General features: G+C 50.5%; 6 protein-coding genes across 6 annotated transcripts; 4 read left to right on the forward strand and 2 right to left on the reverse strand.

Moving 5' to 3' along the window:
- Nucleotides 1-1,143: 1,143 nt before the first annotated feature.
- On the reverse strand, nt 1,144-3,022 carry APUU_12382A (uncharacterized protein; the record flags this gene model as incomplete). Its single annotated transcript, XM_041698577.1, has 2 exons — nt 1,144-2,348; nt 2,446-3,022. The coding sequence occupies 2 exons, from the start codon at nt 3,020-3,022 to the stop codon at nt 1,144-1,146; spliced, it is 1,782 nt and encodes a 593-aa protein (XP_041551748.1).
- Nucleotides 3,023-6,106: 3,084 nt separating this feature from the next.
- Nucleotides 6,107-6,379, forward strand: APUU_12383S (uncharacterized protein; the record flags this gene model as incomplete). Its single annotated transcript, XM_041698578.1, has 1 exon — nt 6,107-6,379. The coding sequence occupies one exon, from the start codon at nt 6,107-6,109 to the stop codon at nt 6,377-6,379; it is 273 nt and encodes a 90-aa protein (XP_041551749.1).
- Nucleotides 6,380-7,480: 1,101 nt separating this feature from the next.
- Nucleotides 7,481-9,274, forward strand: APUU_12384S (nucleobase:cation symporter-2 family protein; the record flags this gene model as incomplete). The annotated part of the gene is made up of 1 exon (XM_041698579.1): nt 7,481-9,274. The coding sequence occupies one exon, from the start codon at nt 7,481-7,483 to the stop codon at nt 9,272-9,274; it is 1,794 nt and encodes a 597-aa protein (XP_041551750.1).
- Nucleotides 9,275-10,526: 1,252 nt separating this feature from the next.
- On the reverse strand, nt 10,527-10,987 carry APUU_12385A (RidA family protein; the record flags this gene model as incomplete). Its single annotated transcript, XM_041698580.1, has 2 exons — nt 10,527-10,828; nt 10,876-10,987. The coding sequence occupies 2 exons, from the start codon at nt 10,985-10,987 to the stop codon at nt 10,527-10,529; spliced, it is 414 nt and encodes a 137-aa protein (XP_041551751.1).
- A 1,046-nt stretch (nt 10,988-12,033) lies between these two features.
- Nucleotides 12,034-13,026, forward strand: APUU_12386S (uncharacterized protein; the record flags this gene model as incomplete). The annotated part of the gene is made up of 1 exon (XM_041698581.1): nt 12,034-13,026. The coding sequence occupies one exon, from the start codon at nt 12,034-12,036 to the stop codon at nt 13,024-13,026; it is 993 nt and encodes a 330-aa protein (XP_041551752.1).
- Nucleotides 13,027-13,876: 850 nt separating this feature from the next.
- APUU_12387S (uncharacterized protein) lies at nt 13,877-15,719 on the forward strand (the record flags this gene model as incomplete). Its single annotated transcript, XM_041698582.1, has 2 exons — nt 13,877-14,123; nt 14,170-15,719. 2 exons carry the CDS (start codon nt 13,877-13,879, stop codon nt 15,717-15,719), a joined length of 1,797 nt encoding a protein of 598 aa, XP_041551753.1.
- Nucleotides 15,720-16,866: the final 1,147 nt, after the last annotated feature.

Consider the following 16,866-nt stretch of genomic DNA (forward strand, 5'->3'; position numbering starts at 1 on the left):
CCCAGGTGCCGTCAACCACTTTGCGGAGCATGATACTGACATAGGAATAGATGATAACAGTTGATAAATGATTCATAAAGCAGTGTCGATATGTGTATAGTCCTGTAGCATCCCAATAATGAAGCCGCCCGGCCGGTTGGCACCTTCGTGCCTGGAAAGACTGTCGACTCCCCGTTCTGCAACTTCTGCTTTCCCTCCATCCCCCAAGCCTCTGTCAACTCTCTGCCCAACCTCCTTCCAAAACCATGGCACTCGGCTATCTCCCCTCATGGGGCTAATTCCCCACTGAGCAATATCTAATCGTGAGACTCACCTTCCAGAATCTAATCCTGCTGTTCACATTCAAACGACAGGAATATTGGAACCCTGCATCTACTGAACAACCACCCACGCAGGAGCGAAGGTCTCCGATTGAGATCTTTGAGGAGGGTGGGCTTGGTGCGGAGTATGTTGTGGCTGCTGGGAATGAGGGGGATCGCGAGGTGTATTACTGGACGAGGGGGGATTTGGAGGATGATCCGCCGCTTAGTGATAAGAACTAGTACTACTATAGTTTATTTTGTCTGGGGTTAAAATATACAAGTTAGGTAATAGCTTTTACACTCAGATAGCCTTGAGGAACTTTTAGATCGTGATTATTAAGTTGTTAATCGTGATCTACATGACTGGGCGACTGTTCGTCCGTTGGCTTAGTTAGCAGAGATTCTCCTTCTATGAATAATCAATATTCAATCGGGTAGGCAAGCTAAGTTTTGTCCGTTGTCATACTTGGAATGTTGACAGGGCGCAAGATGCACGGCTCAGGTTGAAGTATTATGAAATTTCAGCTCCTACTCCATTGCGAATGTGAATCCATACGCGCTCAACTTGTTCTTCAGACATCTGGAGACTTGTGCGACCTTTTCATGGTTATAACAATTCTTCTTATCAAATTGAAAATAGCAATCTATTAGTCACTTGCCTGATGAACATGCTTCTTGCAGTGAAGTTGTAGCTTGAGATCACTTAGGCGTGAAAGGGCTATTGCAAGACCTGAACAAGAGGAAGAAAGCCTAGATAGTTGCTAGTAGTCCATGTTTAAGGAGAGAAAGCGTTTTATCTATCCAGAGGCACTATCATTATATGACTACCGACGCCGAGGACCTAGACAACCAATTTATCCCCAGGAGAGTTCGCAAATGATTGAATCGCCGCACATATCTCCTCTACCAGCCCTCTCGCCGTCTCAGCAGACATCCCGCCTTCTGAAGTGCACATAGTCACGTCCAGAGAAGATTCCCTTGGGCTTGCGATAATCCATATCCCACTGGCGGGAATGAAATGCGCCCATCCGGCGAAAGCGGCCTTTGTTCCCGGCAGACGAAGACCCGGGGTCCGTTCTAGATTCTGATGCTGAACCACGCAGGAAAAGCGGGTGTCGACCGGCCAGTCGGTGCTCTGTTTGAAGACCTCCGAAGAATCAAGGTAGTCGTAGGCCAGGGTGAAGACGCTTTGGGCTTGGACGTGCTGCAGGAGTTCATGGGCTGTACATGATTTCTGGAGCGTTACCCGCAAGGGGATGAAGTTCAGACACGCGCCGAGGACCTTATCGATATTGGGGAGGGGCAAACTGCGTCCGTTTACAGTCTGGCCGAGAATGAGATCCGTTTGCGCTGTGAGACGGGCGAGAACGAACGCACAGGCTGCCTTGACGAGGTTGGCGGTGGTGATGCCTCCAGGTGCGGTGGGGAGTGGTATCTCTTTTGCGGCGGAGACACGCCGGTCGTCCGCTCGACGGGGCTGCGGTGAAGAGGGCCCAGCAGGGAACTTGAGTCTACTGTTTGCAATCGATGACCCTCGAAGATAATAACGCCAGAAGGCAACAGATTTGTCTGTGGTTTTGGATGCACGGAAGTACATGTACGAAGAGAAATCCACCGGAGCGCAGGTTCTCATACCGGAGTACTCGGCCGCTATATCGTTGAGCAATACGGGCATAGAAAGTCCATCATATTGCGCATGTGAAATACGAATGATCAAGACGTCCCTAGTGCTGGTGTTGGACACGAGGCTGAATTGGAGGGCCGCAGAATTGACAGTGGATGAAATCTGGCCATCGGCCTGGGAGAGATTGTCGCAGTACATCATGAGGTTTTCGTCCGTGGTGATATGTTGAAGAGGTCGATCTAGAGACTTGAGAACCACTTGCAACAGGCGTTTTCCGGCCCGAATAAACGCCGTGCGGAGGATAGCATTGTTTGCTATGACGGTCCCGCATGCAACGCGTAGCATATCTACATAGACTGGGCCTTCGATATCATGGCATTGATATACTGGGGTCCACTGTGTGAGAAGGAATGATTGGCCCTCTGTCACAGGCAAAACATCAGCGATGTGAGAGGCATGGGAAGCAAGACCCAGGCGAATGGCTTCTTGAATAGCCGATTCTCAAGTTGCCACATCCACCAGGGAGAATGGGATGGACGCATAGTCCGTCAACAAGCCCTTTGGATTCTAGAGTGGCCAAGGTGGAAAGCATCGGATTCTCTAGAATGTCCGTCACGGCCAGAGCAAGTCCTTCCGCGCGAGCCCTGGCCGCTATATACATGGCATTGATTGAATCCCCACCCAGGTGGAAAAAGTTGTTGTCGATGCCAATTTCATTCACGGGTATCTTGAGTACTTCGACCCAGATTGCATGGAGCTTTCTTTCTGCCTCAGTTGTTGGGGAGCGCTTCTTCTCCCCCATAGCCAGGCGATATTCACTGCGCTTGAGGTCTGACATGGCTACAACGGCGTCCCGTGACGCTTTGCGGTCGACCTTGCCCGTCGCCCCTTGGGGCAATCTGGAAACAGGAATCATCAAAGAAGGAATCATGAATCCCGGGATGCGGCCACGGAGCTCAGCGGTTGCTGTGGCGCACCGTTTGCGAAATTTGGCAGACGAAGGTAAGAAGTAACTCTCTGGTATTTCCGCTTCATCTACAGCACGATGAACGAATGCAGCCAGAGATGGTCTTTTGCGTTCGCTTTGGAGCCACATACTCACGAAATATCTTGTCTCATCAAACTCTCCCAGTCAAAACGCAACAGGATGATGGCGATTACTTTATATACATTGACTGGTCTTCCTTTCCTATCTATTTCTACACCCTTAGTTATCGGTGTTGACCCGTCTCAGCACTAGTGGAGGGAGTCTAGCCGCAGTATCTCTTGGACAGACTTAAAAGACCTGATAACCGCGCCTTATACCATATCAATGTGAAAATATAGTGAGAAATAACTTGCGAAACCGACCAGATGAATTCCTGGAAACGGCAATAGATTGGCAAAACGTACAGTTGATCCTCGGAGCTATAGAGAATCCCCTCGCCTTGGTAGAGACCTCACCGGGGGCCTTAGTAACCTATAGTGTAGTGTTGAACGCTGACCTATCAAAGTCTGTGACTGGCAGTAACAGTGATATGGTATCCCCCCGAAAAACAGCACTTTCCACCGTCTGGAGTGGGAGTCGCCACCGACAGAACTAGTGGTCTCCTGCAAAATGAGTTCAAGTAGTTCCATCGATCGAATCTCGCCTTCGTTATACGTTCGGTAATTGCTTCGCAATGATCTAGGGTTCCCGCAGAATCGAACTGGACTGCCGAAACGATATCCATCGCTGGGCTCTCTTGATCACAAGAAGCCCCGTGGACCCGTCCTGCATTCTCTCTTACCTCTACTGTTGACCCACCCGAAGCGAGGGACTACCCCCTTTATAGGTCTGCACAATTGACTTCCACAAGGTCGTCGGTGTCAACACCCACGTGCACCCTAGTTTCGGTTGATATAACTTGAGCGCATTGGAGATTTATTATAGAGATAAAGCAAATTTGTTAGGGGAGCGGAAGTCTTCCGACCTCAGACTCTGCTTTCCATTGATCCCCAGTGGCTTTATTGTCGCAGTATTCGTCGACAGAGCTCGGGATCAGGAGAGCATGGTAGCGATGGTGGTTTTTCCATTCATACCGTCTTTTAACTTAACTAAGACCCTCTACTTTACGACGAATAACAATCGCTCGGTAACCTTCGGGAATCATGATGCTGATGGAGTACGTCGATTCACTAATGTAGCTGGGACCTGCTTCCTGGTAAAGCCGCAATCCCATGACCATCCCTCTAATAGTCCGATGATTCTTTCTGCACGATTCAAGGCGCCCTCTGACACACGCTGGATCCATCTCCCGTGGTCGAAGTACGGGGATCACCAAAGACTGACACTGTTTGGTTGTGCAGCGCTATTTGGCTTATGAGTAGCATAGTTTTCATTCCCTCATACTAGCATTGTGCTTCAAAACCAGCTATAGCATGATCAAATAAGATACACAAGCGCCTGATCTTGGTCATCCCTCATAACGAACTAGGTCCCAGTGGTAAAACATTTTCGAAAGATTCATTATAAAGGATCACATTCCGCTGGATAATGCTGGTCGGTCTTGGTAAAACGGAATTGGCCATGCTATTCACCCCAATGATGGAGCTCTGGAGTAAATATCAAACAGTAAGCATCATCGTATGGGGACGTAGAATGACTACTGCCTTTAGAGTATCGGTGATACTATGTCCGTGTTAGTTGAAAGTCTTTGTGTGTGGCACCTCCCTCAGAAGGCATTCGTACCACCGCTGTCTACTTATAAAATGTTGTTCGGTTCGTTTCAATTATCGAGAGAAACTCCAAAATACATTTTGAAACCCTGAATTCCTTCGTCGGAATCTCCCCGCCCAAACGGAGTCAATCACCAAGATCTCGATGAAAGTGAACACCAAACTTCCCTCAAAGACGAGACTATGGTATGTCCACGCGCTCCTTGGGTCTAGGTCAACAGTCTGACATACGATGACCCAGGGAAGTACATAGAATATATTTGAGATGAGTGATTGTGCGAGGTACCAGGAGGTGCAGGTTGCAAGGAGGAGAGCTGTGAGCTGGGTTGAGACTACGTAGAAAATGTAGCACCTATATTACTCTAGATGGGTCTTACAGCAAGTGGAGCGGGGACGGAAGATATACCAGTCAATAGTATGCCACACACGTGCTACAGTTTTTGAAACCGGCACCGACCGGCTGAGCCAAAATGCGAAAGACTCGCACCCATATAAGGACATTACCAGCAGAAGAGGAATCTCAAAAATAAGAACTATGACCACCGAGAGGAATGCTGGTCGGGTAACCACTACGACGCATTAGTGTCCTGACATAGCAATGACACCAGATACGAGCCAAAGGTATAACGCGTTACGAATAGCCGACTCGATAAGCACAGCAGACCCTGGCTTAAACAGGACGAGAAACCCACGGATAGATGGTGCCTCAGCCTTCCTCTTGCGGCTTGGAGTCATGACAAAATACGAGAGGCCAGAAAAGGCTGCGATCATATCACAAGCAAGGCGTACCCCAGCTTGCATATTGACAGTTAGCACCCACTCGCCGACGTGGAACTTAGAAATTACTAAAAGGTCAAGGAAAATATTCACCGCCACTTTGAGCCGATCACGAGTGGAGCGTCTGGCTTATACATCGCGCGTGTTGTGTTGGGAACAGCAACTTCGACCGCAGAACCCAGAGGAGAAAAGGCGCTGATACGGACGTACGTTATACTTGCCTCTTGGACTTCATGTGGAACGAATTTAGATGAAAACTCTCGTGCAGCACCCAGAAATACGATGCTCAGTACCGCCCCCAGAAAGGCTTGGACTATCAATAGAGTGTGCGCAAGCCCTAAGCGAGCTTTAATGGTTCGTGCTTCCTTCTTGGACGGAGTAGTGTATCAGGAGAGTACTCCGGAGCATATAGGACCTCGGGGGGATAATGACACATGCCTGGTGCCTGGCGCTTAAGCAAGGCGGCACAGACCACCATACATTATGGTATTCAGGGGCGGACGGGGTACAGAGCAGCTACAAGGTAGGACAATTCCACGGACCGTGCATGTCCTTGGTGACCCTGGCGAGGAGTGTCTCCATGTGTCAGATGCAAGAGCTTCGATCAACTTCATCCCCCCCCCCTGCCTACTGACAATGGAGCTATAGCTATGCTATTATAGTTGGTTGCCTTTCCAACCTTCAGCCAAGTCCGGGGAACTCCCCGATGGAGGCCTCAACGGAGGACGGAGAGGATAGTCGATTGAGCTTATCCCGAGAGTACTATACCATCTCCATCGCTGTCGTCGTCAGTACGACCAAGTTCATCGTCACCGTCGGGACTCTCCAGTTCTCCAACACCGCCAAGTCTCGCCACCAGATGAATCCTCTCAAACAAGACCGCTGCCCCGTATTCTTGGTCTTTTGGGATGCTTCTCGTGGCGAGCTCCGATCGTGGCCGATCACGTTTGGAAAGCCACAGCAGGGCGGTCGCCAATGAAGTGGTGGTGCGCACGGGTGAAGGGAAGCAGACGGGAGAAGGAAGTGTTGGCATTATCAATGGATGGCGCTGAGGGGAGGGGAAGAAGCTCTGTAGCGCCACGATCATCTCTGTCTCGTAGGAATAGGAAGCAGAGAAGTGAGAGGGACCGGGAATTAAGGTTAGTGCAAGCCATGTTGTCAAGCAGCCCACCCAGATCGGGTTAGCGCAACTAACCCAGTCGGGGCATTGAAGTGTCTAACGTCTTATGGAATCTGGCTGGAATGGACACAGACTCCGCCCGCTATCAGTGGTATCCCCCCCACATTGAGCAGATATAGCTCGCTCTGAGTAATGCGATGACTACTATCTGGGGGTTGGTGCGGACCCGAGACAGCACTGCAGCTGCTTGCGCCCAACAAGAGCTCCATATCAACCTCTGTTAACCGCCCAGGCAGGATAAGGGCTTGTCCGGGGACGCAGCAGGCCGCCTGCTTGGCTCTCGGACGGCCAAGCCTTGATCCAAGGTCGTGAGGAGTTCGGCGGTGCCCTTCTGGGCGCTGATAAGACTGGGTTTGGAACTGGCCTCGTACAGCAGTGAGGCTTCTTATCCAGACTCCACCGCCAAGAGCTGTTGGACGAGGGACCTACCATACGGGCCCGGCTGCGTGCTAGCCGAGACCCCGACGCAGCCAACGGTGCCCTAAAGTCCTGGCGCCCAGAGATAGACACTATGGCATTATTCGATTCATCCACCTCATTCCCTCACGGTACCCTCGAAACCGCTGATAATAGCTGCTCTGTCGCTGTCGTCCTCCTCGCCCGGACAATGCCGTCGTTTATAACCCGCCTCCACGCCCGCCTCGGTCTTGGGTTGTACTTCCCCCGCATTCCACCTGGCTCCTTCGCGGCTATTGCTTCGTGATCCCCCCCGCCTGTCTAGCTGGGTGTTGTGACCGATTGTCGCGCCGTCGATCGATCCCAGCGGTTTGGTATATATTGCCGGGCTGTTTCCCGCATTTTCTGCCTCGACATCCCGGGTGGAGGCTATTTATCCATCGACGGATACATTAGTTTGACATTAGACTCAGCTCAAGTCTACTACCCCTCGTCCGCCTCACCATGGATGGCCCTGATCAAATTGGCCCGGACTACCGTCCCAAGCGCACCCTGGCGGATCGTGGCCGCCGCATCGTCAAGACCTTGACCACCCGTGAGGGCCTCTTTGGCGACTATGACTACGCTTTCCTGTTCACGCCGCGCATCCCCTTCATCACCAAGGGCCACAGCACCGCCCCGTTCTTCGGCCTCGACGACAAGGTGCCCGTCTTTTTGGCCCTGCTGCTCGGCCTACAGCACTCCCTGGCCATGCTGGCGGGTGTGATTGCGCCGCCGCTCATCCTCGGTGGCAGCGGCGGCGTGGGCTTTGTCGGAGCCCAGTATCAGTATCTCGTCTCCACCTCGCTGATCGTCTCGGGTCTTCTGTCGGCGGTGCAGATGGCCCGCTTCCACGTCCACAAGACCCGCTACTACATCGGCACCGGACTCATCTCCGTCGTCGGCACCTCCTTTGCAACCATTACCGTCGCGACCGGCACCTTCGCCCAGATGTACCAGACCGGCTACTGTCCGCTGGATGACAACGGCAACCGCCTGCCCTGCCCAAAGGGCTACGGTGCGCTGCTGGGCACCTCCTGTCTCTGCGCGCTGCTCGAGATCGGCCTCTCCTTTTTAAGCCCGCGCGTGCTCCGCAAGGTGTTCCCGCCGCTGGTAACCGGCCCCACGGTGCTGCTCATCGGAGTACATCTCATCGAGAGCGGCATCAAAGACTGGGCCGGTGGCTCTGGCGCCTGCGGTGAGAACCCGGCGGCACAAATGCTCTGTCCCAGCCCCGACGCCCCGCGGCCCCTCCCCTGGGGCAGCGCTGAGTTCATCGGACTAGGCTTCCTCGTCTTCGTAACGATTATCCTGTGTGAACGCTTCGGCTCACCTATCATGAAGTCGTGCGCCGTTGTTATCGGCTTACTGGTGGGCTGCATCGTCGCCGGCGCGTGCGGCTACTTCGACCAGTCCGGCATCGACGCCGCCCCTGTGGTCTCCTTTATCTGGGTGGAAACGTTCCCGCTCTCCCTCTATCCACCCCTTATCCTCCCCTTACTGGCCGTCTATATCGTTATCATGATGGAGTCCATCGGCGATATCACCGCCACCTGCGACGTGTCCCAGGTGGAGGTCGAGGGGCCCAGCTTCGACACGCGCATCCAGGGCGGCGTGCTGGGCAACGGACTAACCTGTCTGATTGCCGGTCTGGCCACCATCACGCCCATGTCTGTGTTTGCCCAGAATAACGGCGTCATCGCCCTGACCAAGTGTGCTAACCGCAAGGCCGGTTTCTGCTGCTGCATGTTTCTTGTCCTTATGGGTATCTTTACTAAGTTCGCCGCCGCCCTTATCGCCATCCCTAAGCCTGTTCTAGGCGGTATGACTACCTTCCTCTTCTCCTCCGTTGCTATCTCTGGCGTCCGCATTATCTCGACCATCCCCTTTACCCGTCGCAACCGCTTCATCCTCACCGCCTCCTTCGCCATCGGAATGGCCGCCACTCTCGTCCCGGAGTGGTTTAAGTACTTCTTCACCTACAGCGGGGACAACCACGCCCTGCAGGGTCTGCTCGACGCCGTCGTCCTCGTCATGACCAACGGTTTCGCCGTCACCGCCGTGCTGGGCCTGATCCTCAACATATGTCTACCGGAAGACCCAGCCGAGGAGGCCGCCCTGCTGGGCTTGCCGTCGAATAACGCCGGCGAGACCACCGTCACTGAGAGCCCGGATTCCTCCACCCATTTCAAGACGGATCCGGATCCCCCGGCGCCCAACACCAAGGAAGGGGGTGATCGCGGCCCCGGGCGTGTATAATACACCTACCTACCTACCTGCCTACCTACCTCCCTTCGTTTACGACTTCTACTCCATCGATTCATGAGTTGGTTTCTCGGTTTGGTTAGGCTAGTTGGCTTCTCGATTGGTTCCGTCAGCGGGTCTGTTGAGGCCAACGGTCACGTCATGAGGATATCTCCCTACCTAACTACCTACGTACATATATCTTGATTTTACACTATCTCATGCGTTAGCTTCTCGGTTCGGTTAGGCTGCTTGCACGTTTGATCCCGTGCGTGGTCTCTTGAAGCTGGCGTTAATGTCATGAAGATACCCTCTTTTATCTATCGTTGCTTTTATTCCATCGTAGGGGCCTATGAGTCCCGGTGTTGTTTGTATGTACTTATACGAATCGGATCTTTTATGCAACCGTAACCCTAAAATCAGCGAGCGGGACCAGGCCGTGATTTACTTCGGGATTTTAGCTCCAGTTCTGGTTCTGGTTCTGGGTATCTACAATAATAGCAGCAGTACTAGTTAGTAGATTATGCTGCTGCTTATAGTATTCCATGTATTTTAGGAGATCTTCTAGTAGTGCAGTCAGGGTTGTCAGCAGACTGAATTTAAAAGGGCCTGGAGCAGGGGTTAACAGGAGAGAGAAGAGTTAGGTTAGCTTAGCTATATAAAAATAGTCCTAGTATAGTTAAGGATAAGAAATACTCTTTAACATGGCGAGACTTATATTAAGGTATTACTTACTGGCTGGTCCGTCCAGGACATTTCTACAGATTGCGTTGGTGGGATGGAGGGTTTCTGGACCGTGAGCATTAACAGGCGCTTCTTATGGTGTTAGTCCTGGAGGGACTTGGCGGATTAAATCCTTTCATAATAACTTCTTCGTACAATAAACATCCCCAAAATCCAACACGACGACCCGAAACAAGTCAAGTTGTGATTAAACTGGTCAGCATCGATTTGACTGGCGTTATTCTTATCTGCCAGCGATGGAGATGCAGCTTCGACTTGACGCCAAGTAGCTATCTTATTTCCATAAGCTAATAGCGGCTGCAAGCTTCCTACCCACAGTGACCGTGCCATCAAATGTGCCCTTACTGGCGGGAAACAAGGATTCCTTAGTCCGGCTGGGCCAGCATGGCGAGACCTGAATTGATCGGAGGCGAACCTGATCACGCACTAGAGATTGTTGCTACAATATTTTATCTCCTCGTGAAAATGCGCCATGGAGGCCATAACCATATATAACCGCATTGGATGGGGGGTATCTGATTCATTATTGACGATGGTCATCTCGTGCATATGCCTCAATCTCAATCGTCATCCCATTCAATGCTAGCTCCTTGACTCCTACACACGTCAAGACAGGCTGATTATTTGGCATCCACCTGCGGAGGTTCTGCGGCAGGAGCCCGACAACCACGTCGCTCGTGTCAAGAACGTAGATGTGAACTCGGTACACCTGGTCCCAACCCTTGCCCCCCGCATCCTTGAGCGCCAGCTCGACATTGGAAAACGCTTGCTTGAATTCATTTGACAAATCGGCATGAACTTCGCGGGTGTTTGGGTCCCAGCCGCCTGTGACTCGTCAGGGAGAAGAGCTTGAGCAAAGGCGGACGACGTACCCTGGCCAGCGATCTCGATACGATCGCCAATACGCACGGCCTGGCTGTATGACAGGAACTCGCGCATGTGTTCGCCGCATCCTTTGTAGTTGAAATATTCGAGGTGAGACATGATTCCGTGGCCGAAAAGGGTTAGAGCTGGGATTATAGAGCTGGGATTTGAGCTTCTTGGGTGAGGGAGAAGAGTGTCTGTCCTTCAAGGTCTTGAGTGTAACTTGTATGAATGGTATGTGAGCTACACCGACAAGCTCCCAATTTATATACTTTAATTCCAAGGCAGCGCGCTGACTGCTTTGAAATCCAGCTTGATGAATAAACCAGCGATGGGGTTTATTCTCATGTTTATGACTGCCAATGCTTGGCTGGATAAGCTCGAGATGACATGAAGCACGGTACGAGACAAAGTTAGGCGTCTGATGTCTTACGATGTCCGCTCAGCCTCCGACAAGTAACATCCCAGCCGGGGCTGAGTAGAGACCGATGGAACGCCAAGGAGAGACAAGTGGCCATGCTTTGATACATGAATCGAGTCAGCACCTCAGGCTGGAGTCGATGTCTACCTTGACTTGTTGAGGCACCGATCACCGTCGCTGCATGATAGGCTTCTTCAATTGGGGGTTTGTGCCGACATATATCAGTCTCGAGTCCAGTCAGATATGATCATTCTAAACAAGGTAGCTTGCCTTGTAACATTATATCTAGTCAAGTAACTAAGTGGTGCCGGTGATTTCTCCTTACGGGTTCCCACGCCTATCTACAAACAAAATATCTTCTTGCTGCTTAATTCCCATTTCCCTTCAGATCTACTATCATAATTGTCAGTATTCTCAGCCCCCTTCCCCTTATTCTGGCCGAATATTGCGGCATTTTCGCTCTTAGATCAGCCAGTTAATGACCTGCACCTTGCCACCTTCAATCCTTTATTCCGCACAGCTGATTGATTAGGGCAGGGATAGACTGCAGGATCTTGTATATATCAAAATGAAGGACACAGCGGGTGGAGGTGTATCAGGGATGGAGTGTCAATAACCAAGACGGACCTCGGCAAAGCGGCTTAGCTCGACCCCGAGGATCCGCGGCGTGGTCAGTTATCATCCTCTTCCTCTTCTTTTATTCCTCTCCTCGTAGCTTCAATCACGACCGTCAAAGACACCTGCCATGCCAGCAATTGCCCCATCGGAGCCGCCGAGCTTCGTTCAGGCGCTGCACCTGGAGCAATTGCCCACTGCGGGCGAACGATACATGAGCACCTTCCCCGCGCTATCGTACGACTATGCGCCCGGGAAACCCCTGAGCGTCAATCGCTCCTACGGAGGACACGCTTTCGCACAGGCTATCTGGGCAGCCAGCTTGGGGATCCGAGAGTCCGGTCTTCGCATCCATGAAGCCAATGGCTACTGGACGCTGGCAGGCTACGCCAACCGGCCATTCATCTACGAAGTCAAAACACTATCAATAACGCGGTCGTTTGCTCTGCGCGAGGTGATTGCTCGCCAGCCAACGACCCCTTCGGATGAGTGCCCGTTCCCAAAAACAGACGGTGATAAGGAACTTGGTCCGGTCGCATTCGCCCTCACCTGCTCCTTCAAGCAAAGAGAAAGCGGACCAGCATACTGGCTGAAGTTTGATGCCGACATGTATGGCGATCTTCTACACGAAAATCCCAGTTCATACCCGCAGGATGTCTACTTCAAGGGACCCAACGGGGTCGGTTCAATCAGGCTCGCCGACTTTCCAAGTATTGACATCCGAACTCCCGATTTGCAGGAGCACAGCGACCGAAACCCAGGAACTTCCCACAGACGCTTACATGTGTATCGTGCTTCGGAGCCATTGGACCTCGATCCAAATCTAGTGGCAGCTCTCCACGCATACGTCTCTGATCGGGCGGGTTTGAGCGTCCTGCTGCATGCCTTTGGAGCCACTGACCTGGGCATCTCCGGCAGCCTCAGCCATAAAATCCTTTTTCATGTCAGTCCGGAAGAGATGGCTGTTAATAACAGGACGTGGTTCACCCAGGAGATGTCCAGCAGTCGTGGCGGAGAGGGACGAGGGGCTATCGACAGTCGCATCTGGAGTCCGTCGGGGGAGCTGGTGGCAACCACCATCCAGGACGCCCTCTTTCGTCAGCCCAAGGCGAAGCTGGCTTAAGAGTATACTTTATAGAAATAGAATGATGCTGGTTGTATGCATCCCATTCCCGTCTCGTGTTTGGTATGAAACAATGGCTCATCTGGAGATATACATATTCAGGGCACGTAGTTTAAACACGATATTTGTAGTCCACAACCAATCTAGCTACTTTCAAGCTAAATTGAGGCTACCCCACACCACTGAACAAGCCTGTTAGGCATCAAATATGCTTATCAGCTACCCCCACCCCGAGCCCTCTCTCCCCCTAACAAAACACATCAACGGCTTCTTCTCCCACAACATAAAATATCTCTGCTGCTCCCACCCAGTAACACTATCCGGGCGAAGGCTAGTGGGCAGATTCATGGTGATGGAGCACTACTAATCCTAGTCTAATCTAGGTATTTCTATTATAGATAGATAATCCTTACTTTACATTTAGAATATCAGCATTTGCCTTCCCACTCTCCTTCAGAAACAAAATATCTTACAATTCTTCCTTAAAAATTCTTACTGTTAGGCGACACCCTCAGCAAGCAATTAAAATCGGGCTCTCTTTCTAATAAGAAAGAGCAATCTTCGGTTTTTTCCAGGACAATTAGGCAGAGAAGTGAGATTAAGATAGGGGAAGCACAGATATTACTGACACTTTACCATACAGGAGCCTTTAATACTCAGCAGCTGCCGATGTCTAACTGCAAATGGGAAAGTAACTAAAATGCAGAGAATGCCGAGCTCGATCATGGACCGAAGCCAGTGTCATGGTTAAGCTCGACCGACATGGAGGACACGTGTTGACTGTTGGATCGGTGTCATAGCATCCTGCCGATAACGCCTTTACATTTTCCTCTAATTCTACATTTCACTCATGATGGAAGACCATCGCAGGTATAAAAAGAGAGGAAAGCAACGCTCTTTGTATCTTGTTAGCATTTTCTGCATCATCTTCCTTGCTACGCGACCGATACTTTGCAGGACCCTTGGTAGCACGAACTCAAAGTCGAACAATTTGGAGTATGATTCGAATATTCATGAAAAATGTGCTCTAGGCAACCCACTACCAGAATCATTTGCTGGACAAGAGAGAAAGCCACCCGCAAAAGTGGCCATCATCGGTATGTCAACTCAATCCCCACTACTGAACCCATTTAACCTGCAAAGGCGGAGGTATCGCCGGGCTATCTACTGCATATTTCCTGCAGAATGACGAAAGACTAGGGAATTCCACCCAATTCGCAATATTTGAACGAGAGGCTCGACTAGGCGGGCGGATACGTACTGCTAAGGTGTACGGGACTGGCTCAGAGGTTGACACCGGTGGACACACCTTCGACAGGGATGACGATTTGATAAGCGAACTTGCTCACACAATAAATGTTGATACCGTCAAGGTGAGAAACCTTTATCAGTATGAGGACCATAGATTCCGAATCGCAGAAGCACCTGGCGCGTTAGATCGGGCCAGTCTCTGGGACGGTCAAAACCTCATGATCAATGTGGCGGATGAGCCACCTCTCAACTGGCCTTCCTTGAGACGAATTTTGAGACAGGATGGCCTAAAGCCTCGCTTCTGGATAAACCTCGGCCGTACACTTTGGAAAGCAGCTACTGACGAGGAATTACGAACCTCCCTCGATTGGGCTGTGTATGACAACCTCCAGACATACCTAGAAATGATCGTGTGGGCAGCTGCATGGGCACGACCAGGACCACATGAAGCAGATCTAAGGCACTTCGCAGATGCACATAGGATCAGCTTGAAACCACAAAACTTCACCATGTATGGAAATGGGTATCTCCTATCGCAGCTAGCTAGTCATCTTGGCCGTGATAATTCCTTTTCGCTGAAGCTGGGATCTACCGTGACACGGATTGAGAGGCATCAAGATTTCAATGTCTATTGGACTCAGGATTCCGATTCGGGGCTGGAGGTTACATACTCTGAGAGATTTGACTATGTGATCATTGCGGCTCCTTTCTTTCACAGCAATATTAAAATACATCCCGCTCCATCCGCTGTTCCCCAAGAAGTCGAATATCAGCCTCTACACGTCACGCACTTCATTTCCCGAACTGCGTTGGATCCTCAAGCCTTCCATCTTCCGCTTAAAACCGAAGTTCCTTCGACGATCTGGAATACAGAGAAATCGACTGGAGATGATAATTCTCCCGCTCCTCCTTTTATTTCGATTGTCCAAGAGTCTAGTCCTATGTGTTCAGGCTGCGTATGTAGCTCAGAACCCATATATAGAGTCATTTCCAAAGAGAACTTCTCAGACTCTGCCGTTGCTACTTTATTCAGCAAGAATGGCAAGCCTCGAAAAGAAGTTACATTTCCAGATCAGTGTTGTGGGAAGCTAAAGCAATTTGAGGGGTACGCGATTGGCGAAGAACCAGCATGGGAGGACGAGGACGAGGAGGTGCGTTGGCCAGGCTGTGTGTACAACCCAGATATTAGGTGGATCCATCGAGAGTTTTGGTCCAAGGGTATGCCTGTTATTCAGGGGAACATGCCATTGGGTGAAAGAGTTGAGCAGATGGAGTTGGCACCGAATTTGTTCTACGTTTCTGGATTCGAGGGTCAGGAGGGCGCCTCCATATCAGCAAGTGTTCGGAACGCGAGGAAAGCGAGTAACTTGTTGACTGAAAGGTACGGCCATCACCACAACGCTATTGAATCTTCCCACTCTATTCATTGCGGTTTTGGGTAATATATTGCCTATACATAGCTAGTTTAAAAACATAAGCCTCGGGACAGAATCATACCAGTTCCTCCTGCGAGAGATTCCATTGGCTATTGGAGTTGAAAATCGAGATAGATCTGCCGTTATGATCTAGTATCACCCGGACTGGCGCCCACTCCATGCTTTTTGTTAGCTGCAGTGACTAGCCTGTCCTGCTATTCAATTCTAGGTATATCTACGTCTGCCTGACCTTCTCTAGCTATATTACGCACGCCCTTGGATGGGGCGCGTAAGCAAATGGTCTCTCACTCAATAGACCACTGGCACCAGTACTCCCCAGCAATGTTCAATTGACCCAGCCGATCCGACTGCAAGTTGGCCATGGTGACCTTTTCGCCTCTGATCGTCCAGCTCTCCACATCAAAAAAAAAGGTCGTACAATTAGGCCACGGTAATCTTAAGCCACGGCAATCTTAGGCCATGGTAATTTTAGGCCATGGTAATTTTAGGCCATGGTAATTTTAGGCCATGGTAATTTTAGGCCGCGATAATATTATTCCCGTTCGGTGTTATCACGGATTTAAGATCCTTCCCTTCGAGATTCAAAATACCTGTGAAGGATCCAGGACGGCGGCAAGGAAACCAATTTCATTAGAGGGCGCTAGATTCTGCGCACAAAAAACGATTAGTATTTATGGAAGAGAGAAAAACGTCTTTTAACGGCTGAGTTCAAAAGTGTGGCCTCCAGAAGTGTAGCCATCGGGGCTAATGATTTGGTCTTTTATGTATATGTATAGAGTAGTATTTTGTACTTGTTTTTAAAATATAAATTCTAGCGATTCCCTCAAACTAAAAGCATCTGATAAAATGAAATTCGACACGATAAAATCTATGTAAACTAAAACAGGTACGCGGCGGCAGAAACTACTAAAAATTTTAGTGGCAAGCAAAAAAATGATTTAGTAAAAGTGAGATTGTTGTAAAATCAGCTTATGGAAAGAGTCATCCGAGTACAGCAAGATGTGCGGAGCTGACATCTATTTAGGTATATATATTAGGGAAAGTGGCCGAGTATATATTTTTTCCGCCGACCCTTCAGGTTTCTGGGCCTTTATGGGAGCGCAACTGGTGAGTGCCCCGGTTATATATATTCTTTCACTTGACTGATTCGCCT

This window comes from Aspergillus puulaauensis, chromosome 1 (genome assembly GCF_016861865.1).
Source record: "Aspergillus puulaauensis MK2 DNA, chromosome 1, nearly complete sequence".
Lineage (NCBI taxonomy): Eukaryota > Fungi > Ascomycota > Eurotiomycetes > Eurotiales > Aspergillaceae > Aspergillus > Aspergillus puulaauensis.